At 39.1% G+C, this 24,604-nt stretch overlaps 1 protein-coding gene across 2 annotated transcripts in view; it reads left to right on the top strand.

Annotated features, from left to right (window-relative positions):
* The window catches only part of LOXHD1 (lipoxygenase homology domains 1), a 222,126-nt gene that overhangs the window by 65,141 nt on the left and 132,381 nt on the right, over window positions 1-24,604 (top strand). For both annotated transcript variants that reach the window (XM_036823221.1, XM_036823220.1), the window contains exons 9-12: window positions 20,735-20,870; window positions 21,397-21,557; window positions 22,571-22,657; window positions 23,087-23,222. In XM_036823221.1, the coding sequence (XP_036679116.1) occupies window positions 20,735-20,870; window positions 21,397-21,557; window positions 22,571-22,657; window positions 23,087-23,222 (520 nt within the window). The remainder of the gene's footprint in view (window positions 1-20,734; window positions 20,871-21,396; window positions 21,558-22,570; window positions 22,658-23,086; window positions 23,223-24,604) is intronic.

Raw genomic sequence — 24,604 nt, 5'->3', positions numbered from 1 at the left:
TACGTTTGTTCTCTACATCTGTGTCTCAGTTTCTGCCCTGCAAACCAGTTCATCTGTACCATTTTTCTAGGTTCCACATATATGTGTTAATATACGATATTTATTTTTCTCTTTCTGACTTACTTCACTCTCTATGACAGTCTCTATATCCATCCACGTCTCAACAAATGACTCAATTTCGTTCCTTTGTATGGCTGAGTAATATTCCATTGTATATATGTACCACATCTTCTTTATCCATTCATCTGTCTATGGGCATTTAGGTTGCTTCCATGACCTGGCTATCGTAAATAGTGCTGCAATGAACATTGGGGTGCATGTGTCTTTTTGAATTATGGTTTTCGCAGGGTATATGCCCAGTAGTGGGATTGCTGGGTCATATGGTAGTCCTATTTTTAGTTTTTTAAGGAACCTCCGTACTGTTCTCCATAGTGACTGTATCCATTTACATTCCCACCAACAGTGCAAGAGGGATCCCTTTTCTCCACACCCTCTCCAGCATTGGTTGTTTGTAGATTTTCTGATGATGCCCATTTTAACTGGTGTGAGGTGATACCTTATTGTAGTTTTGATTTGCATTTCTCTAATAATTAGTCATGTTGAGCAGCTTTTCATGTGCTTCTTGGCCATCTGTATGTCTTCTTTGGAGAAATATCTATTTAAGTCTTCTTCCCATTTTTGGATTGGGTTGTTTGTTTCTTTAATTTTGAGCTGCATGAGCTGTTTATATATTTTAGAGATTAATCCTTTGTCCGTTGATTCGTTTGCAAATATTTTCTCCCATTCTGAGGGTTGTCTTTTCGTCTTGTTTGTAGTTTCCTTTGCTTTGGAAAAGCTCAAAGCTTATATTTAAAAACATTTTTTTTCTTATTTGACCACATAGATGAGAACCTACAGCACAATGCTGAGTAGAAGGGTTAATAGTGGGCATCTTTGTTTTGTTTTTTGTTTTAAAGGAAGTGCTTCTAATGTTTTTTTTTTTAGCATTATTCATTTTTAATTAGTTAATTAACTTATTTATTTTTGGCTGTGTTGGGTCTTCGTTTCTGTGCGAGGGCTTTCTCTAGTTGTGGCAAGCGGGGGCCACTCCTCATCGCGGTGCGCAGGCCTCTCACTATCGCGGCCTCTCTTGTTGCGGAGCACAGGCTCCAGACGCGCAGGCTCAGTAGTTGTGGCTCACGGGCCTAGTTGCTCCGTGGCATGTGGGATCTTCCCAGACCAGGGCTCGAACCCGTGTCCCCTGCATTAGCAGGCAGACTCTCAACCACTGCGCCACCAGGGAAGCCCTCTAATGTTTTATTTAGTTAATTATGTTTGTTGAGAGGTTTTGATAGAATCTTAGCTTAGATTAGGGAAATTCTATTTCTATATTGTTAAGAGTTTTTATCCTGAATTGGTGTTGAATTTTATCTAATGCTTTCTCTGTAATTAGTTAGATAGTCATATGGTTTTTCCTTTTTATTTATTAATTTGGTAAATTACATGACTGTATTTTCTAATGGTAAACCAACCCTGAATTTCTATAAGCCAAACTTGGTCACAATGAATTTTAATTTTATATGTTTCTGAAATTGGTTTCCCAACACTTTATATAAATTTTTTGTATTGACGTTCATGAGTAGCATTGACCTTTAATTTTCCTTTCTCTAATAGTGCTTGTCAGGTTTGATCCTAGGATGAAATGAAAAGTATTTCCTCTCCTGAAAGAGCATATATAAAATTGCAATGATCTGGTCAAAAAAGTATGGGGTTTTGGGTGCATGCCTGTATGAGGGAGAGAAAGAGAGAAAGAGAGAGAGAGTGAGAGAGGAATTACTGATTTAAAAAAAGGTTTTGTTTTTGTTTTGCTGGTTACAGAATTATTCAGTCTTCCCATTTTTTCTTGAATCTGAATGAACTATATTTTTCTTGGAAGGTGTGTATTTGTAGGCTTCAAATTTACTGGCATAAAGTCATATATGGTATTCTCTTACCTTTTAACCTCTGCTACATCTGTAATTATAATCCCCTTTTCATTCCTAACATCATTTATTCATGTATTCTTGCTTTTTAAAAATATAATTCTCACAAAAGTATATTTAGCCCTTTCAAATAACCAACATTTGCCTTTGTTTTCACTCTATTATAACTCCATTTTCTATTTTATTTTTCTTAACTTTATTATCTCTTTTAAATTTCTCTGGGTTTCAGTTGTTGCTATTTTTCTAAATTCTTAAGTTGGATTCTTAGCTCATTAAATTTTGGTCTTCTTCTTTTCTCATACTATAATTTTTGATACTATAATTTTCTCTCAAAGTAGTGCTTTACCTGCATCCCACATGTTATACTTGCATTATCATTCAGTTTGATTTTATTGTTTCATTTTAAAAATCAATTTTGTTGAGGTATAATTGACATAAAATAAAAGTGCACTATTTTGAACTGTACAGTTCTATGAGTTTTGACAAACTCAAATACACCGTGTAACCATCACCAGAATCAATATATGGAATGTTTCCATCACCCAACATGTTCCTTGTACTCTCTCCCAGTCAGTCTCCCCAACTTCAAGCAACCATTGATCTGATTTCAGTTATTAAAGGTTAGATTTGTCTTTTCTAGCGTTTTCATATATTAGTACTTCATTCTTTTTATTGTTAAGTAGAATTCCATTGTAAGGGTGTACAAAAATTTGTTTATTCATTCAACTATTTGTGTATGCTTAGGTCATTTCCAGGTTTTGTTTTTGTTTTTCTCGATTATGAATAAAGCTGTTATGAACATTCATGTACAAGTTTTTATAAGGGCATGTTTGTAATTTTGTTGGGTAAATACCTAAGAGTGGAATTTCTGTATCCTATGGTAAATATACATTTAACTTAAAAAAAATCTTCTAAGCTATTTTCAAAGTGGCTGTACAGTTTTGAATGCCCACCAACACTGTATGAGTATCCCAGTTGCTCTATATCCTCACCATCACTTGGTAATGTCAGTCTTTTAAATTTATAGATATTCTTATAGGTATGTGGTGGAATTTAATTATGGTTTTAATCTACATGTTTCTGATGACCAATTATGTTGAATATTTTTTTTCACATGCTTATGAATCATTTGTATATCTTCTTTTGTGAGGCATTTTTTGCCTCTTTTAAATTTTTTATCTTTTTATTATTGAACTATGGGTTCTTTATACATTCTTTTATTTTTCTTTAACGTCTTTATTGGAGTATAATTGCTTTACAATGGTGTGTTAATTTCTGCTTTATAACAAAGTGAATCAGTTATACATATACATATGTTCCCATATCTCTTCACTCTTGCATCTCCCCCCCTCCCCCCCTCCCTATCCCACCCTTCTAGGTGATCACAAAGCACAGAGCTAATCTCCCGGTGCTATGCGGCTGCTTCCCACTAGCTATCTATTTTACGTTTGGTAGTCTATATATGTCCATGCCACTCTATCACGTTGTCACAGCTTGCCATTCCCCTTCCCCATATCCTCAAGTCCATTCTCTAGTAGGTCTGTGTCTTTATTCCCGTCTTACCACTAGGTTCTTCATGACCTTTTTTTTTTTCCCCTTAGATTCCATATATATGTATTACCATACTGTATTTGTTTTTCTCTTTCTGACTTACTTCACTCTATATAACAGACTCTAACTCCATCCACCTCACTACAAATAATTCAATTTCGTTTCCTTTTATGGCTGAGTAATATTCCATTGTATATATGTGCCACATCTTCTTTATCCATTCATCTGATGATGGACACTTAGGTTGCTTCCATGTCCTGGCTATTCTAAATAGAGCTGCAATGAACATTTTAGTACATGACTCTTTTTGAATTATGGTTTTCTCAGGTATATGCCCTGTAGTGGGATTGCTGGGTCGTATGGTAGTTCTATTTTTAGTTTTTTAAGGAACCTCCATACTGTTCTCCATAGTGGCTGTATCAATTTACATTCCCACCAACAGTGCAAGAGTGTTCCCTTTTCTCCACACCCTCTCCAGCATTTATTGTTTCTAGATTTTTTGATGATGGCCATTCTGACCGGTGTGAGATGATATCTCATTGTAGTTTTGATTTGCATTTCTCTAATGATTAATGATGTTGAGCATTCTTTCATGTGTTTGTTAGCAATCTGTATATCTTCTTTGGAGAAATGTCTATTTAGGTCTTCTGCCCATTTTTGGATTGGGTTGTTTGTTTTTTTGTTATTGAGCTGCATGAGCTGCTTGTAAATTTTGGAGATTAGTCCTTTGTCATTTGCTTCATTTACAAATATTTTCTCCCATTCTGAGGGTTGTCTTTTCGTCTTGTTTATGGTTTCCTTCGCTGTGCAAAAGCTTTTAAGTTTCATTAGGTCCCATTTGTTTATTTTTGTTTTTATTTCCATTTCTCTAGGAGCTGGGTCAAAAAGGATCTTGCTGTGATTTACATCATAGAGTGTTCTGCCTATGTTTTCCTCTAAGAGTTTGATAGTGTCTGGCCTTACATTTAGGTCTTTAATCCATTTTGAGTTTATTTTTGTGTATGGTGTCAGGGAGTGTTCTAATTTCATACTTTTACATGTAGCTGTCCAGTTTTCCCAGCACCACTTATTGAAGAGGCTGTCTTTTCTCCACTGTATATGCTTGCCTCCTTTATCAAAGATAAGGTGACCATATGTGCGTGAGTTTATCTTTGGGTTTTCTATTCTGTTCCATTGATCTATATTTCTGTTTTTGTGCCAGTACCATACTGTCTTGATTACTGTAGCTTTGTTGTATAGTCTGAAGTCAGGGAGCCTGATTCCTCCAGCTCCATTTTTCTTTCTCAAGATTGCTTTGGCTACTCGGGGTCTTTTGTATTTCTATACAAATTGTGAAATTTTTTGTTCTAGTTCTGTGAAAAATGCCATTGGTAGTTTGATAGGGATTGCATTGAATCTATAGATTGCTCTTGGTGGAATAGTCATTTTCACAATGTTGATTCTTCCAATCCAAGAACATGGTATATCTTTCCATATGTTTGTATCATCTTTAGTTTCTTTCATCAGTGTCTTATAATTTTTTGCATACAGGTCTTTTGTCTCCTTAGGTAGGTTTATTCCTAGGTATTTTATTCTTTTTGTTGCAATAGTAAATGGGAGTTTTTCCTTAATTTCTCTTTCAGATTTTTCATCATTAGTGTACAGGAATGCAAGATATTTCTGTGCATTAACTTTGTATCCTGCTACTTAACCAAATTCATTGATTAGCTCTAGTAGTTTCCTGGTAGCATCTTTCGCATTCTCTATGTATAGTATCATGTCATCTGCAAACAGTGACAGTTTTACTTCTTTTCCAATTTGTATTCCTTTTATTTCTTTTTCTTCTCTGATTGCCATGGCTAGGGCTTCCAAAACTATGTTGAATAATAGTGGTGATTGCATTGAATCTGTGGATTGCTTTGGGTAGTAGAGTCATTTTCACAATGTTGATTCTTCCAATCCAAGAACATGGTATATCTCTCCATCTATTTGTATCATCTTTAGTTTCTTTCATCAGTGTCTTATAATTTTCTGCATACAGGTCTTTTGTCTCCTTAGGTAGGTTTATTCCTAGATATTTTCTTCTTTTTGTTGCAATGGTAAATGGGAGTGTTTTCTTAATTTCACTTTCAGATTTTTCATCATTAGTGTATAGGAATGCAAGAGATTTCTGTGCATTAATTTTGTATCCTGCTACTTTACCAAATTCTTTGATTAGCTCTAGCAGTTTTCTGGTAGCAGCTTTAGGATTCTCTATGTATAATACCATATCATCTGCAAACAGTGACAGCTTTACTTCTTCTTTTCCAATTTGGATTCCTTTTACTTCTTTTTCTTCTCTGATTGCTGTGGCTAAAACTTCCAAAACTATGTTGAATAATAGTGGTGAGAGTGGGCAACCTTATCTTGTTCCTGATCTTCTGGTAATGGTTTCAGTTTTTCACCATTGAGGACGATGTTGGCTGTGGGTTTGTCATATATGGCCTTTATTATGTTGAGGAAAGTTCCCTCTATGCCTATTTTCTGCAGGGCTTTTATCATAAATGGGTGTTGAATTTTGTTGAAAGCTTTCTCTGCATCTATTGAGATGATCATATGGTTTTTCTCCTTCAATTTGTTAATATGGTGTATCACGTTGATTTATTTGCATATATTGCAGAATCCTTGCATTCCTGGAATGAACCCCACTTGATTATGGTGTATGATCCCTTTAATGTGCTGTTGGATTCTGTTTGCTAGCATTTTTTTGAGGATTTTTGCATCTATGTTTATCAGTGATATTGGCCTGTAGTTTTCTTTCTTTGTGACATCTTTGTATGGTTTTGGAATCAGGGTGATGGTGACCTCATAGAATGAGTTGGGGAGTGTTCCTCCGTCTGCTATATTTTGGAAGAGTTTGAGAAGGATAGGTGTTAGCTCTTCTCTAAATGTTTGATAGAAGTCTCCTGTGAAGTCATCTGGTCCTGGGCTTTTGTTTGTTGGAAGATTTTTAATCACAGCTTCAATTTCAGTGCTTCTGATTGGTCTGTTCATATTTTCTATTTCTTCCTGGTTCAGTCTCAGCAGGTTGTGCATTTCTAAGCATTTGTCCATTTCTTCCAGGTTGTCCATTTTATTGGCATAGAGTTGCTTGTATTAATCTCTCATGATCGTTTGTATTTCTGCAGTGTCAGTTGTCACTTCTCCTTTTTCATTTCTAAATCTATTGATTTGAGTCTTCTCCCTTTTTTTCTTGATGAGTCTGGCTAATGGTTTATAAGTTTTGTTTATCTTCTCAAAAAACCAGCTTTTAGTTTTATTGATCTTTGCTATCATTTCCTTCATTTCTTTTTCATTTATTTCTGATCTGATCTTTATGATTTCTTTCCTTCTGCTATCTTTGGGGCTTTTTTGTTCTTCTTTCTCTAATTGCTTTAGGTGCAAGGTTAGGTTGTTTATTTGAGATGTTTCCTGTTTCTTGAGGTAAGCTTGTATTGCTGTAAACTTCCCTCTTAGAACTGCTTTTGCTGCATCCCATAGGTTTTGGGTCGTCGTGTCTCCATTGTCATTTGTTTCTAGGTATTTTTTGATTTCCCCTTTGATTTCTTCAGTGATCACTTCGTTATTAAGTAGTGTATTGTTTAGCCTCCATGTGTTTGTATTTTTTACAGATCTTTTCCTGTAATTGATATCTAGTCTCATAGCATTGTGGTCAGAAAAGATACTTGATATGATTTCAATTTTCTTAAATTTACCAAGGCTTGATTTGTGACCCAAGATATGATCTATCCTGGAGAATGTTCCATGAGCACTTGAGAAAAATGTGTATTCTGTTGTTTTTGGATGAAATGTCCTATAAATATCAATTAAATCCATCTTGTTTAATGTATCATTTAAAGCTTGTGTTTCCTTATTTATTTTCATTTTGGATGATCTGTCCATTGGTGAAAGTGGGGAGTTAAAGTCCCCTACTATGATTGTGTTACTGTCGATTTCCCTTTTTATGGCTGTTAGTACTTGCCTTATGTATTGAGGTGCTCCTATGTTGGGTGCATAAATATTTACAATTGTTATATCTTCTTCTTTGATAGATCCCTTGATCATTATGTAGTGTCCTTCTTTGTCTCTTGTAATAGTCTTTATTTTAAAGTGTATTTTGTCTGATAAGAGAACTGCTACTCCAGCTTTCTTTTGATTTCCATTTGCATGGAATATCTTTTTCCATCCCCTCACTTTCAGACTGTATGTGTCCCTAGGTCTGAAGTGGGTCTCTTGTAGTCAGCATATATACAGGTCTTGTTTTTGTATCCATTCAGCCAGTCTGTGTCTTTTGGTGGGAGCATTTAATCCATTTACATTTAAGGTAATTATCAATATGTATGTTCCTATTCACATTTTATTAAATGTTTTGGGTTTGTTATTGTAGGTGTTTTCCTTCTCTTGTGTTTCTTGCCTAGAGAAGTTCCTTTAGCATTTGTTGTAAAGCTGGTTTGGTGGTGCTGAACTCTCTCAGCTTTTGCTTGTCTGTAAAGGTTTTAATTTCTCCATCAAATCTGAATGAGATCCTTGCTGGTTAGAGTAATCTTGGTTGTAGGTTTTTCTCCTTCATCACTTTAAATATGTCCTGCCACTCCCTCTGGCTTGCAGAGTTTCTGCTGAAAGATCAGCTGTTAACCTTATGGGGATTCCCTTGTGTGTTATTTGTTGTTTTTCCCTTGCTGCTTTTAATATGTTTTCTTTATATTTAATTTTTGATAGTTTGATTAACATGTGTCTTGGCGTGTTTCTCCTTGGATTTATCCTGTATGGGACTCTCTGTGCTTCCAGGACTTGATTAACTATTTCCTTTCCCATATTAGGGAAGTTTTCAACTATAATCTCTTCAAATATTTTCTCAGTCCCTTTTTTTTCTCTTCTTCTTCTGAGACCCCTATAATTCAAATGTTGGTGTGTTTAATGTTGTCCCAGAGGTCTCTGAGACTGTCCTCAGTTCTTTTCATTCTTTTTTCTTTATTCTGCTCTGCAGTAGTTATTTCCACTATTTTATCTTCCAGGTCACTTATCCGTTCTTCTGCCTCAGTTATTCTGCTTTTGATCCCTTCTAGAGTATTTTTAGTTTCATTTATTGTGTTGTTCATCATTGCTTGTTTACTCTTTAGTTCTTCTAAGTCCTTGTTAAATGTTTCTTGCATTTTGTCTATTCTATTTCCAAGATTTTGGATCATCTTTACTATCATTATTATGAATTCTTTTTCAGGTAGACTGCCTATTACTTCTTCATTTGTTAGTTCTGGTGTGTTTTTACCTTGCTCCTTCATCTGCTGTGTGTTTTTCTGTCTTCTCATTTTGCTTATCTTACTGTGTTTGGGGTCCCTTTTCGCAGGCTGCAGGTTCCTAGTTCCCGTTGTTTTTGGTGTCTGTCCCCAGTGGCTAAGGTTGGTTCAGTGGGTTGTGTAGGCTTCCTGGTGGAGGGGACTAGTGCCTGTGTTCTGGTGCATGAGGCCAGATCTTGTCTTTCTGGTGGGCACATCCATGTCTGGTGGTGTGTTTTGGGGTGTCTGTGGCCTTATTATGATTTTAGGCAGCCTCTCTGCTAATGGATGGGGCTGTGTTCCTGTCTTGCTAGTTGTTTGGCATAGGGTGTCCAGCACTGTAGCTTGCTGGTCGTTGAGTGATGCTGGGTCTTGGTGTTGAGATGGAGATGTCTGGGAGATTTTTGTCATTTGGTATTACATGGAGCTGGGAGGTCTCTTGTGGACCAGTGTCCTGAGGTTGTCTCTCCCACCTCAGAGGCACAGCCCTGATGCCTGGCTGGAGCACCAAGAGTCTTTCATCCACATGGCTCAGAATAAAAGGGAGAAAAAATAGAAAGAAAGAGGATAAAATAAAATAAAGTAAGATAAAATAAAATAAAATAATTAAAATAAAAAATAATTATCACGAAAAAAAATTTTTTAAGTAAAAAGAAGGAAAAAAAAAACCAAAAACGGACGGACAGAACCCTAGGACAAATGGTGAAAGCAAAGCTGTACAGACAAAATCTCAGACAGAAGCATAAACATACACCTTCACAAAAAGAGGAAAAGGAGAAAAAATAATATATCTTGCTCCCAAAGTCCACCTCCTCAATTTGGGATGATTCATTGTCTCTTCAGGTATTCCACAGACGCAGGGTACATCAGGTTGATTGTGGAGCTTTAATCCGCTGCTTCTGAGGCTGCTGGGAGAGATTTCCCTTTCTCTTCTTTGTTCTCACAGCTCCCGGGGTTCAGCTTTGGATTTGGACCCGCCTCTGCGTGTAGGTCGCCTGAGGACGTCTGTTCTTCACTCAGACAGGACAGGGTTAAAGGAGCAGCTGATTCGGGGGCTCTGGCTCACTCAGGCCGGGGGGTGGGAGGGGTACGGATGTGGGGCAAGCCTGCCGCGGCAGAGGCCGGCATGAAGTTGCACAAGCCTGAGGCGCGCCGTGCGTTCTCCTGGGGAAGTTGTCCCTGGATCACGGGACCCTGGCAGTGGCGAGCAGCACAGGCTCCCGGAGGGTCAGTGTGGATAGTGACCTGTGCTTGCACACAGGCTTCTTGGTGGTGGGAGTAGCAGCCTTAGCGTCTCATGCCCGTCTCTGGTGTCCGCGCTGATAGCCGCGGCTCACGCCCGTCTCTGGAGCTCATTTAGGTGGTGCTCTGAATCCCCTCTCCTCGCGCACCAGGAAACAAAGAGGCACGAAAATGTCTCTTGCCTCTTCGGCAGCTCCAGACTTTTCCAGGACTCTCTCCCAGCTAGCTGTGGTGCACTAACCCCTTCAGGCTGTGTTCACGCCACCAACCCCAGTCCTCTCCCTGGGATCCGACCGAAGCCCGAGCCTCAGCTCCCAGCCCCCGCCCGCCCCGGTGGGTGAGCAGACAAGCCTATTGGGCTGGGGAGTGCTGGTCGGCACCGCTCCTCTGTGCGGGAATCTCTCTGCTTTGCCCTCTGCACCCCTGTGGCTGCGCTCTCCTCTGTGGCTCCGAAGATTCCCCCCCGCCACCCGCAGTCTCCACCCACGAAGGGCCTTCCTAGTGTGTGGAGAACTTTCCTCCTTCACAGCTCCCTCCCACTGGTGCAGGTCCCGTCCCTATTCTTTGTCTCTGTTTTTTCTTTTTTCTTTTGCCCTACCCAGGTACATGGGGAGTTTCTTGCCTTTTGGGAGGTCTGAGGTCTTCTGCCAGCGTTCAGTGGGTGTTCTGTAGGAGCAGTTCCACGTGTAGATGTATTTCTGATGTATCTGTGGGGAGGAAGGTGATCTCTGCATCTTACTCTTCCGTCATTTTCTCCTACTCTCCCTTTATGTATTCTTTTAATTTTTTTTTTAACTCATTTGAGGTTTTGTTTTTTTTTTAATTTATTTATTTATTTTTGGCTGTGTTGGGTCTTTGTTTCTGTGCGAGGGCTCTCTCCAGTTGCGGCAAGCAGGGACCACTCTTCATTGCGGTGTGCGGGCCTCTCACCATCGTGGCCTCTCTTGTTGCGGAGCACAGGCTCCAGACGTGCAGGCTCAGTAGTTGTGGTTCACGGGCCTAGTTGCTCTGCGGCATGTGGGATCCTCCCAGACCAGGGCTCGAACCCACGTCCCCTGCACCAGCAGGCAGACTCCCAACCACTGTGCCACCAGGGAAGCCCCTTTATGAATTCTTAATACACGTTCTATGTCAGATACATGTGACATATGTATGAATATAATATATAATTGTGATATATACTATAATATGTATTTTATATATAATATATATTATATATACACAATCTCCCAATGTGTAGCTTGCCTTTTCATTTTCTTAATGCTTTTGGAGAGCAGAAGCTTTTAATATTGATGAAGGGCATTTTATAAAATTTTTTCTTCTATAAGTTGTGTTTTTTATTCGTATTTATCACTCCATTTGAAATTATTTTGTTATCCATTATTTATTTTGAAGTGTGATTTTTTAGACTCCAAATACATGATGTTTTGTTATTTTTTTGTTTTTATTTCTAATTTAATATAATTTTAATAAGGAAATAGTCAATGAAGCCATTTTTTAAAACATCTTTGTTGGATCATAATTGCTTTACAATGTTGTGTTCATTTCTGCTGTATAACAAAGTGATCCGCTCCCTCTTGTGTCTCCCTCCCATCCTCCCTATCCCACCCCTCTAGGTGGTCACAAAGCACAGAGCTGATCTCCCTGTGCTATGTGGATGCTTCCCACTAGCTATCTATTTTACATATGGTAGAGTATATATGTCCATGCCACTCTCTCAATTCATCCCAGCTTACCCTTCCACCTCCCCGTGCCCTCAAGTCCATTCTCTACGTCTGCATCTTTATCCCTGTCTTGCCCCTAGGTTTTTCAGAACCATTTTTTTTAATTCCATAAATATATGTGTTAGCATATGGTATTTGTTTTTCTCTTTCTAACTTACTTCCCTCTGTGTGACAGACTCTAGGTCCATCCACCTCACTACAAATAACTCAATTTAGTTTCTTTTTATGGTTGAGTAATATTCCATTGTATATATGTGCCACATCTTCTTTATCCATTCATCTGTCGATGGACACTTAGGTTGTTTCCATGTCTTTGCTATTGTAAATAGAGCTGCAATGAACATTGTGGTACATGACTCTTTTTGAATTATGGTTTCCTCAGGGCATATGCCCAGTAGTGGGATTGCTGGGTTGTATGGTAGTTCTATTTTAAGTTTCTTAAGGAACCTCCATACTGTTCTCCATAGTGGCTGTATCAATTTACATTCCACCAACAGTGCAAGAGGATTCCCTTTTCTCCATACCCTCTCCAGCATTTATTGTTTGTAGATTTTTTTGGTGATTGCCATTCTGACCGGTGTGAGGTGATACCTTATTGTAGTTTTGATTTGCATTTCTCTAATGATTAGTGATGTTTAGCATCCTTTCATGTGTTTGTTGGCAATCTGTATATCTTCTTTGGAGAAATGTCTATTTAGGTCTTCTGCCCATTTTTGGATTGGGTTGTTTGTTTTTTTGATACTGAGCTGCGTGAGCTGCTTGTATATTTTGGAGATTAATCCTTTGTTATTTGCTTCACTTGCAAACATTTTCTCCCATTCTGAGGGTCTTCTTTTCGTCGTGTTTATGCTTTCCTTTGCTGTGTAAAAGCTTTTAAGTTTCATTAGCTCCCATTTGTTTATTTTTGTTTTTATTTCCCTTTCTCTAGGAGATGGGTCAGAAAGGATCTTGCTGTGATTTATGTCATAGAGTGTTCTGCCTATGTTTTCCTCTAAGAGTTTGATAGTGTGTGGCCTTATATTTAGGTCTTTAATATATTTTGAGTTTATTTTTGTGTATTGTGTAAGGGAGTGTTCTAATTTCATTCTTTTACATGTAGCTGTCCAGTTTTCCCAGCACCACTTATTGAAGAGGCTGTCATTACTCCAATGTATATTCTCATCTCCTTTATCAAAGAAAAGGTGACCATATGTGTGTGGGTTTATCTCTGGGTTTTCTATCCTGTTCCACTGATCTATATTTCTATTTTTGTGCCAGTACCATACTGTCTTGGTTACTGTAGCTTTGTTGTATAGTCTGAAGTCAGGAAGCCTGATTGCTCCAGCTCTGTTTTTCTTTCTCAAGATTTCTTTGGCTATTTGGTGTATTTTGTGTTTCTATACAAATTGTGAAATTTTTTGTTCTAGTTCTGTGAAAAATGCCATTGGTAGTTTGATAGGGATTGCATTGAATCTGTAGATTGCTTTTGGTGGAATAGTCATTTTCACAATGTTGATTCTTCCAATCCAAGAACATGGTATATCTTTCCATATGTTTGTATCATCTTTAATTTCTTTCCTCAGTGTCTTATAGTTTTCTGCATACAGGTCTTTTGTCTCCTTAGGTAGGTTTATTCCTAGGTATTTTATTCTTTTTGTTGCAAAGGTAAATGGGAGTTTTTCCTTAATTTCTCTTTCAGATTTTTCAACATTAGTGTACAGGAATGCAAGATATTTCTGTGCATTAACTTTGTATCCTGCTACTTAACCAAATTCATTGATTAGCTCTAGTAGTTTCCTGGTAGCATCTTTCGCATTCTCTATGTATAGTATCATGTCATCTGCAAACAGTGACAGTTTTACTTCTTTTCCAATTTGTATTCCTTTTATTTCTTTTTCTTCTCTGATTGCCATGGCTAGGGCTTCCAAAACTATGTTGAATAATAGTGGTGATTGCATTGAATCTGTGGATTGCTTTGGGTAGTAGAGTCATTTTCACAATGTTGATTCTTCCAATCCAAGAACATGGTATATCTCTCCATCTATTTGTATCATCTTTAGTTTCTTTCATCAGTGTCTTATAATTTTCTGCATACAGGTCTTTTGTCTCCTTAGGTAGGTTTATTCCTAGGTATTTTCTTCTTTTTGTTGCAATGGTAAATGGGAGTGTTTTCTTAATTTCACTTTCAGATTTTTCATCATTAGTGTATAGGAATGCAAGAGATTTCTGTGCATTAATTTTGTATCCTGCTACTTTACCAAATTCATTGATTAGGTCTAGCAGTTTTCTGGTAGCAGCTTTAGGATTCTCTATGTATAGTATCATGTCATCTGCAAACAGTGACAGTTTTACTTCTTCTTTTCCGATTTGGATTCCTTTTACTTCTTTTTCTTCTCTGATTGCTGTGGCTAAAACTTCCAAAACTATGTTGAATAATAGTGGTGAGAGTGGGCAACCTTGTCTTGTTCCTGATCTTAGTGGAAATGGTTTCAGTTTTTCACCATTGAGGACAATGTTGGCTGTGGGTTTGTCATATATGGCCTTTATTATGTTGAGGAAAGTTCCCTCTATGCCTACTTTCTGCAGGGCTTTTATCATAAATGGGTGTTGAATTTTGTCGAAAGCTTTCTCTGCATCTATTGAGATGATCATATGGTTTTTCTCCTTCAATTTGTTAATATGGTGTATCACGTTGATTGATTTGCATATACTGAAGAATCCTTGCATTCTTGGAACAAACCCCACTTGATCATGGTGTATGATCCCTTTAATGTGCTGTTGGATTCTCTTTGCGAGTATTTTGTTGAGGATTTTTGCATCTATGTTCATCAGTGATATTGGCCTGTAGTTTTCTTTTTGTGTGACATCTTTGTCTGGTTTTGGTATCAGGGTGATGGTGGCCTTGTAGAATGAGTGTGGTAGTGTTCCTCCGTCTGCTATATTTTGGAAGAGTTTGAGAAGGATAGGTGTTAGCTCTTCTCTAAATGTTTGATAGAATTCTCCTGTGAAGGCATCTGGTCCTGGGCTTTTGTTTGTTGAAAGATTTTTAATCGCAGTTTCAATTTCAGTGCTTGTGATTGGTCTGTTTATATTTTCTGTTTCTTCCTGGTTCAGTCTCAGAAGGTTGTGCCTTTCTAAGAATTTGTCCATTTCTTTCAGGTTGTCTATTTTATTGGCATATAGTTGCTTGTAGTAGTCTCTCATGAGCCTTTGTATTTCTGTGGGGTCAGTTGTTACTTCTCCTCTTTCATTTCTAATTCTATTGATTTGAGCCTTCTCCCTTTTTTTCTTGATGAGTGTGGCTAATGGGTTGTCAATTTTGTTTATCTTCTCAAAGAACCAACTTTTAGTTTTATTGATCTTTGCTATTGTTTCATTCATTTCTTTTTCATTTATTTCTGATCTGATCTTTATGATTTCTTTCCTTCTGCTAAATTTGGGGTTTTTTTGTTCTTCTTTCTCTAATTGCTTTAGGTGTAAGTTAGGTTGTTTATTTGAGATGTTGCTTGTTTCTTGAGGTAGGATTGTATTGCTATAAACTTCCCTCTTAGAACTGCTTTTGCTGCACCCCATAGGTTTTGGGTCATCGTGTTTTCATTGTCATTCGTTTCTAGGTATTTTTTGATTTCCTCTTTGATTTCTTCAGTGATCTCTTGGTTATTTAGTAGCATATTGTTTAGCCTCCATGTGTTTGTATATTTTACAGTTTTTTTTCATGTAATTGATATCTAGTCTCATAACATTGTTGTTGGAAAAGATACTTGATATGATTTCAATTTTCTTAAATTTACCAAGGCTTGATTTCTGACACAAGGTGTGATCTATCCTGGAGAATGTTCCGTGCACACTTGAGAAGAAAGTGTATTCTGTTGTTTTTGGATGGAATGTCCTAAAAATATCAGTTAATCCATCTTGTTTAATGTGTCATTTAAATCTTGTGTTTCCTTATTTATTTTCATTTTGGATGATCTGTCTATTGGTGAAAGTGGGGTGTTATTAAAGTCCCCTAGTATGATTATGTTACTGTCAGTTTCCCCTTTTATGGCTGTTAGCATTTGCCTTTCATGTTGAGGTACTCCTACGTTGGGTGCATAAATATTTACAATTCCTATATCTTCTTCTTGGATTGATCCCTTGATCATTATGTAGTGTCCTTCTTTGTCTCTTGTAATAGTTTTTATTTTAAAGTCTATTTTGTCTGATATGAGAATTACTACTCCAGTTTTCTTTTGATTTCCATTTGCATGGAATACATTTTTCCATCCCCTCACTTTCAGTCTGTATGTGTCCCTATGTCTGAAGTGGGTCTCTTGTAGACAGCATATATACGGGTCCTGTTTTTTTATCCATTCAGCCAGTGTATGTCTTTTGGTTGGAGCATTTAATCCATTTACATTTAAGGTAGTTATCGATATGTATGTTCCTATTACCATTTTCTTAATTGTTTTGGGTTTGTTATTGTAGGTCTTTTCCTTCTCTTGTGTTTCCTGCCAAGAGAAGTTCCTTTAGCATTTGTTATAGAGCTGGTTTGGTGGTGCTGAATTCTCTTAACTTTTTCTTGTCTGTAAAAGTTTAAATTTCTCCGTTGAATCTGAATGAGATCCTTGCTGGGTAGAGTAATCTTGGTTATAAGTTTTTCCTTTCATCACTTTAAGTATGTCCTACCACTCCCTTCTGGCTTGTAGAGTTTCTGCTGAAAGATCAGCTGTTAACCTTATGGGGATTCCCTTGTATGTTATTTGTTGTCTTCCCTTTGCTGCTTTTAATATATTTTCCTTGTATTTAATTTTTGATAGTTTGATTAACATGTTTCTTGGCGTGTTTCTTCTTGGATTTATCCTGCATGGGACTCTGCGCTTCCTGGACTTGAGTGACTATTTCCTTTCCCATATTAGGGAAGTTTTCAACTATAATCTCTTCAAATATTTTCTCAGTCCCTTTCTTTTCCTCTTCTTCTTCTGGGACCCCTATAATTCAAATGTTGTTGCATTTAATGTTGTCCCAGAAGTCTCTGAGACTGTCCTCAATTCTTTTCATTCTTTTTTCTTTATTCTGCTCTGTGGTAGTTATTTCCACTATTTTATCTTCCAGGTCACTTATCCGTTCTTCTGCCTCAGTTATTATGCTATTGATTCCTTCTAGAGAATTTTTATTTTCATTTATTGTGTTGTTCCTCACTGTTTGTTTGCTCTTTAATTCTCCTAGGTCCTTGTTAAATGTTTCTTGTATTTTCTCCATTCTATTTCCAAGATTTTGGATCATCTTTACTATCATTACTCTGAATTCTTTTTCAGGTAGACTGCCTATTTCTTCTTCATTTGTTTGGTCTGGTGGGTTTTTACCTTGCTCCTTCATCTGCTGGGTATTTCTCTGTCTTCTCATTTTGCTTAACTTATTGTGTTTGGGGTCTCCTTTTTGCAGCCTGCAAGTTCGTAGTTCCTGTTGTTTTTTGTGTCTGCCCCCAGTAGATAAGGTTGGTTCAGTGGGTTGTGTAGGCTTCCTTGTGGAGGGGACTGGTTGCCTGTGTTCTGGTGGATGAGGCTGGATCTTGTCTTTCTGGTGGGCAGGACCATGTTCAGTGGTGTGTTTTGGGATGTCTGTGAATTTATTATGATTTTAGGCAGACTCTCTGGTGATGGGTGGGGTTGTGTTCCTGTCTTTCTAGTTGTTTAGCATGGGGTGTCCAGCACTGCAGCTTGCTGGTCATTGAGTGGAGCTGGGTCTTAGTGTTGAGATGGAGATCTCTGGGTGAACTCTCGCCAATTGATATTATGTGGGGCCGGGAGTTCTCTCTGGTGGTCCAGTTTCCTGAACTCGGCTCTCCCACCTCAGAGGCACCAGCCTGACACCCGGCCAGAGCACCAAGATCCTGTCAGCCACACGGCTCAGAAGAAAAGGGAGAAAAAAAAGAAGGAAAGAAAAATAAAATAAATAAAGTTTTTAAAATAAAAAATATTATTAAAATAAAAATATTTTTAAGTAATTTAAAAAAAAAGAAGAAAGCAATCAAACTAATAAACAAATCCACCAATGATAACAAGCACTAAAAACGATACTAAGTTAAACATAAAAATCAGAAACTAGTCAGTCACATACAGCAAACCCGAAGTCTACAGTTGCTCCCAATGTCCACCACCTCAATTTTGGGATGATTCATTGTCTAATCAGGCATTCCACAGATGCAGGGTACATCAACTGATTGTGAAGATTTAATCTGCTGCTCCTGAGGCTCCACAGAGAAATTTCCCTTTCTCTTTGTCTGCACAGCTCCTGGGTTTCAGCTTTGGATTTGGCCCTGCCTCTGCATGTAGGTCACACTCTGGCATCTGTTCTTCACCCACACAGGAGGGGGTTAAAGGAGGGCTGATTAGGGGGCTCTGGCTCACTCAGGCCGGGGGAGAGAGGGGTATAGAATGTGGCACAAGCCTGCGGCAGCAGAAGCCAGTGTAACATTGCAACAGCCTGAGGTGCGCCATGTGTTCTCCTGGGGAAATTGTCCCTGGATCATGGGACCCTGGCAGTGGTGGGCTGCACAGGCTCCCAGGAGGGGAGGTGTGGATAGTGACCTGTGCTTGCACACAGGCTTCTTGGTGGCTGCAGCAGCAGCCTTAGCATTGCATGCCCGTCTCTGGTGTCTGCGCTGATAGCCGTGGCTCACACCTGTCTCTGAAGCTCTTTTAGGCAGTGCCCTGAATCTCCTCTCCTCGTACACCCCGAAACAACAGTCTCTTGACTCTTAGGAAGTTCCAGACTTTTTCCCGGACTCCCTCCTGGTTAGCTGTGGCGCACTAGCCCCTTCTGGCTGTGTTCATGCAGCCAACCCCTGTCCTCTCCCTGGGATCTGACCTCCGAATCCCGAGCCTCAGCTCCCAGCCCCCACCCGTCCTGGCAGGTGAGCAGACAAACCTCTCAGGCTGGTGAGTGCTGATTGGCCCCAATCCTCTTTGCGGGAATCTCTCCGCTTTGCCCCCTGCAGCCCTATTGCTGCACTCCCCTCCATGGCTCCAAAGCTTCCTCCAAGCCCACTCCCGTCTCCACCAGTGAAGGGGCTTCTTAGTGCGTGGAAACTTTTCCTCTTTCACAGCTCCCTCCCAGAGGTGTAGGTCCCCTCCCTATTTTTTGTCTCTGTTTTTTCTTTTTCCCTACCCAGCTACGTGGGGAGTTTCTTGTCTTTGGGGAGGTCTGAGGTCTTCTGCCAGCATTCAGTAGGTGTTCTTTAGGAGTTGTTGCACATTTAGACGTATTTTTGATGTATTTGTGGGGAGGAAGGTGATATCCACATCTTACTCCTCCGCCATCTTGAAGGTCCTCTCAATGGTGGATGCCATTTTTAAATTTTTTGACATTTACTTTACAATGCGCTTCAATTTATGTATATGTTCCAAGAGTTGAATTTAAGATTTTGATTTTATTTATTAAATTCAGTTTGTTACTTTTGTTTTTGAATCTTCTATCTCCTTAATAGCATTTTGTCTGTTTGATCTATTAATTACAAAGAAAGATGTGTTGAAATTTCCAATGTCGCTGGTAGATATTTAAATTTCTTACTGTAGAACTAACAATTTTTGCTGTATATAGTTTTAGGCTACGTTGTGAGATATAGAATTAGTATAATCTTCTGGTTAATTGAATCTTTATCACAATCCTATCTGATGCTATCTAGCTTTTAACTGATAAATTTAGTCATTTATGTTTATTATAACTATTAACATGTCTGTTTGTCCTGCTTTTACTATGTCTTTCTATTTTCTTTTTTGATTAACTGATTGGTTGTGGTTTTTTTTCTTGATAGTGATTTGGAAATTATACACTCTTTCTGGTTTTTTTAGTGGTTACTATTGAAATTTTAGCATACATACTTACTGTGACAAGACCTAAATTTAACCACCATCTCTAATTCCCTCTTAGACAAATCAAGAACCTTAGAAATTTCTAATGGTAATAACCCTGCATCTAGGTTGCATGCCAATTTTGAAAGTAGAGTATTTTAGCTCTACTTTAAATTATTTTTAAATTCACATATTATATGCTGTTGTTTTGTAGAGTCATATTTGTTCAGATTTACCTACCTGTTTGCCAGTGTGTTTGCTTGCCAATTCTTCTTGCATCTAAGACCTCTTTTCTGGTGTCAATTTTCTTCTTCCTCCTGAAGTACTATGCTTTAGAAGTTCCTTTGGTTAAGTAAGGTCTATTGGTGGTAAACTCTGTTTTTGTTAATTTGAAAATTATTTTATTTCATTTTCATTCTTGAAAGAAATTTCAGGATACAGAATTCTAGATTGAGTTCTAATGCCCCCACCCCCCAATATCCTCTGGCTTCTATTAGTCCAATTGCCATCATCTGTCTTTTCTCTCTTGATGTTCTTAAGATCTCTGTCTTTGGCATTCTGATGATTCTCTTCAAAACGTCTAGGTGTGTCTGGGTTAGACAGAATGCCATGTTCTAAACCCATAAGTTCAGAATGTGGGTGGAGATGGAGAAGGTGTAGGAGAGAAGGTTAGAATGCCATGTTCTAAACCCATAAGTTCAGAATGTGGGTAGAGATGGAGAAGGTGTAGGAGAGAAGGTTAAATAAGGATCAAGTCCTGAAGAGGTAGTTAGTTTTTGTATTAAATTATAGATATTAATTACCTTTTATGTGATTGACCTTTTTTCCACAAGACAAATACAGGGTATTAATTTAGTATTCTAGTTGATTTGGTTCAGATGGAGAATTTACAATGTGCATAAGGAAATATGGTATTCAAAAAGGGTATGTGTATAGAGAAAAATGTTTGAGCTTTGGGCTAGTAAATTGGAATATGGATGATACCTACTTGGGAAGATTTCTTAGAGGAGGTATTTCTTGATCTAAGATTTAATGAGATAGGCAGTGGGAAGAAAAGTGACATTCCTTGAGGGTAGTAATGCAGACAACCCTAAATGTGGGGCTAAGGAGGCTGTTGAACATTACAAAGAAGTCCCAGCCAGGGGACCTACTGTAGGAGATGTGATCTGCTCCCCCAGGTGGTGATTTTGTGCCCCTTCACTGGCATCCAGCAGACCTTCCCTTGCAGCAACTGGCTGGATGAGAAGAAGGCAGATGGGCTGATCGAGAGGCAGCTCTACGAGATGGTGTCTCTCAGGAAGAAGAGGCTGAAAAGTAGGTGGAGGGGCCCAGAGCCAGCAAAGGCCAGGATGTCAAACCACTGGGCACTCCTTCTTCTCAATTCTCCTCTGGAAAGGAAGGGAAAGGGTCCCCCAGGGACCTCAGTTCTCCAAGGTACAGACCACACAGAGTTACAGACGTGGCACCAAGGCTGATACTCCAGCAGCCCCAAATCGTTAAGTTGCTGTGATGGGCTGGTTGTTAAACTGAATGGTTGAACACAGTGCACTCTGAATGTACTGGCCACAGGGTGGGTGGAGTCAACTCTTCCCCCTATTTAAAACATACTAATAGACTCTCACCATTAAAAGGAACATTAAGGCACACTCTTTCAAATAGCAAGGAATCCTTGACTTCCCAAATTTAGTATTTGTTATAATGGGTTTCTGAGAGTAGGACACACCTGTATACAACCTGCACTTCAGTCCTGATCACCTTTGATTTGCTTGTCTTCCCCACTGGTAGCTTGAAAATCTCTTCACTTTTGAAGTTTATGGTACAACTTGACCTGTCTCTGCAGAATTCCCATGGTCCCTGTGGGTCTGGACGACCGACTTGAAGAAAGCTGGTACCAACTCTCCTATCTTCATCCAGATTTATGGGCAGAAGGGGCGGACAGATGAGATTCTCCTGAATCCCAACAACAAGTGGTTCAAACCTGGAATAATTGAGAAATTTAGGGTAGGAAGTGTGACAGAGTGGGAGGGAAGAAGGAGGAAGGGGTGTAAGAAGCATTTGTCATGGGATTCTGGTTTTCTAAGCCAGGTTTGGATCAAGTTTGAAGACAAAAAGGTAAAATAGAGTCCCTAGACCCCTGCAAGGAATGCCACATTTAATGTACGGGCAATGTACTGATGGGGTGCAGTTTAGATCTGGCCCTTCATCTGAATCAAACAGTCCAGAACCAAGCATGGGAGAAGAAGCAAGTATGTAATGGCTTTGGACATTCAGGAGCCTGGTGACTTGGGGAATCATTGTAGAGCAGAGACCCTGAGCACAGTTAGTGTCAAACCAACCAATGTGGACTGAATTAGAGAGTGAGGAACAAATTTAAAGGAAAGTATACATTTTGGAACATTTAAAAAGAAATTCAGCTTTAAATTTTCAGTATGTATATAAGCAGAGCAAGGCTTGTTTTGTCAACGGAAGTGCAGCTCTGACCTTTAGGTAAGAATAATTTGTAATTTGCAGCTCTCTTCTCAGAGCACCCCGTTGGCGCTTCTATTATACCTTCAGTTCATTGCTCTTTATGTATTTGTCTTCCTGGCTAGACTTTGAGCCCCTAGGGAAAGGGCATGACCACTGTATTGATCTTTTTGTCTGTTTCAGTGCCCAGCAGAGTCCTGAGGCCGTGGGCCTGTGCTAATTTGCAGGGCTGCCATATGGATTTTGTAATTGAAAGCTTATTGCTTGGAAGATTTTATTTAGTCTGGATCCTACTGTGGGTCAGTTATTTTTGTTCAGTTTCACCAGCCCAGACTGAACCTTAGCTCTACATGGCTGTCTCTCCCTCATGTGCCATTGGTTAAAAGAGCACAAGAAGATAGAATATATGAGGGTGGTTTGAAGCAAACCCACCCTTGATGCTGAAGAAACAGCTCAAAGTGGGTACCCTCCTGGCAGGGGGTCAGCTATGAGGATAAACACATTTCACTTGGTTCTGTCCACTCAGACCTTGTTATCTCTCACCATAGATTGAGCTCCCAGACCTCGGCAGGTTTTATAAGATTCGGGCATGGCATAATAAAAGGAGTCCTGGTTCTGGATGGCATTTAGAAAGGGTGAGATGTACCATCTTGGGGGTTAGAAGGTGGTTGGGAGAGGAACCAAAATGGTCTCTTTCTAATGACCTTGTCTTGTTAGTTTGCCTTTATCTGTTGGGAGTGTGGGTGGGGAAGGGTTGTAGTGAGACCTAAATTTGGACACATGACACATGGACTTCCTGATGCGGACAGGACTTCCAAAGTAGACTAAGAAGTTGCTTAGGTTGCAGCAGGCTTGCACTGTGTCCTAATCACCTGGCTGCTAGGCAACTGTGGGTCTCCAGGGGACCAGAGGGATAAATATTAATCTGGCACTCCATCTTCCACAAGAGTCATCCCTAGGGGACGGCCTTGTCCTCCTTGAGATGGACTAGCAGAACGGGAACCTCAAGGCATGGACGAATATCTCTGGTACACCCACTTGCTCACTCCAGGGCTTCATTCCAGATGACCCTGATGAACACTCTGACCAAGGACAAGTATAACTTCAACTGCAATCGCTGGCTGGATGCCAATGAGGATGACAATGAGATCGTTAGGGAAATGACTGCTGAGGGTCCAACAGTTCGGAGGATAATGGGCAGTAAGTATTGACTGGCTCTCATCCTGGGGGAGGTAATGGAACTCTTACTTGGTGTGCCAATGGGTGTCTAGCCCATGAGCTGGTAGTCTTGTCCACTATGCATCATCAGGCTCCCTCTGAATGAGGAATGGGTTTAGAAGGTCCTAGACTCAAGACCGGCTTGTAGGAGCCATCTCCAAGGTATGATGCTAAGGCTTTATGATGGGCATGGGTGAGAATGGGGAGATTTCTGGGTCTTCAGGTTGGCTATGAGGGGATGAAAAGAATCCACACTGAACAATATTTCTCCAGGCACTCCCTGAAATTAAAGGAAACATCCACTTCAAATTATGCATAAGATGGTCCTCAAAAAGGAAGGCTGGATCTGGGTTCTTATAGCCACACTTGACTGCTCCCTTATGAATCCTCTATTTCTTTTTGCGACTAGTAGAAGAGAGCTGAGCTTTTAATCTGGAGTCTAGCATCCACATTCAAAGAGGGAAAAGGAGATCATTTTGCCTCTAGGTTATACCACCAGAGTGCTGGCAAATACACGGCACATGTCCTAACCTTTTCCCTTGGCAGACATTACTGAGTAATCACAGCATTCTCTCCCATTTAGTCTGAAATGAGCTTCATAGCCCTCAATATAGCACTGCAAGCAAACATCAGCAATTGATCAGAATTGGCATTTAATATAATTAACCTATTTTCTATCCTTGTGGCTGTGCTTAATTTTTTTAAATAGTAAAACAACATTGCAAAATTACAAAAAGTAAATTACAATGTCACCCATAGTTCCAGTAGTCCTTCTAAGTATTTGGATAGTGTCACTTCTCAGGCATTTGCACACCCAGTAGAAGCTCTGTATATATATTTTTAAACAATTTGAACAGAGTTAAATACATAAAAACATAGAAACCCCAAACAGCAAATATCTAAAAAGGGATCATCCTGTTAGTCTAATTAGGCAATGCTTGCAATTAGTACTATTTTATGATTCTTCTTCATTTTTAATTAAAATGGACTATGGAATTAATTAAAATGGACTATGGAATATTTGTGTTCAAAGGTCCTTAAAATAGACTGATGCAGATAAGGAAACTGAGGAAGTTCTTGCCCTGTTTATACAGTTAGAGACAGAGTGAGACCTAGAACAAGATCTCCTGCCTCCTGGGTCAGCAAACTATACTCTGCCTTTTCACATTCAGCAGTATTTTCTTTGGCAACAAGGCTATCATCTCCCTGTAAATATGATAAATAACATATGATTCCTGCCCACCCCCCAATTAGGACTCCATGTAACATGTATCCCACCAAGGCAGAAACACACCCGCTGTTACCTGATCTGCCCTCTTTATGTGCCAGAATTGAGCCTGCAGGTATGAACAATTGAAGAGATG

The sequence above is a fragment of the Balaenoptera musculus genome, chromosome 14, assembly GCF_009873245.2.
Source record: "Balaenoptera musculus isolate JJ_BM4_2016_0621 chromosome 14, mBalMus1.pri.v3, whole genome shotgun sequence".
Lineage (NCBI taxonomy): Eukaryota > Metazoa > Chordata > Mammalia > Artiodactyla > Balaenopteridae > Balaenoptera > Balaenoptera musculus.
The sequence above is the reverse complement of the archived record's forward strand: the minus strand, read 5'-3'. Positions and strand labels throughout refer to the sequence as shown.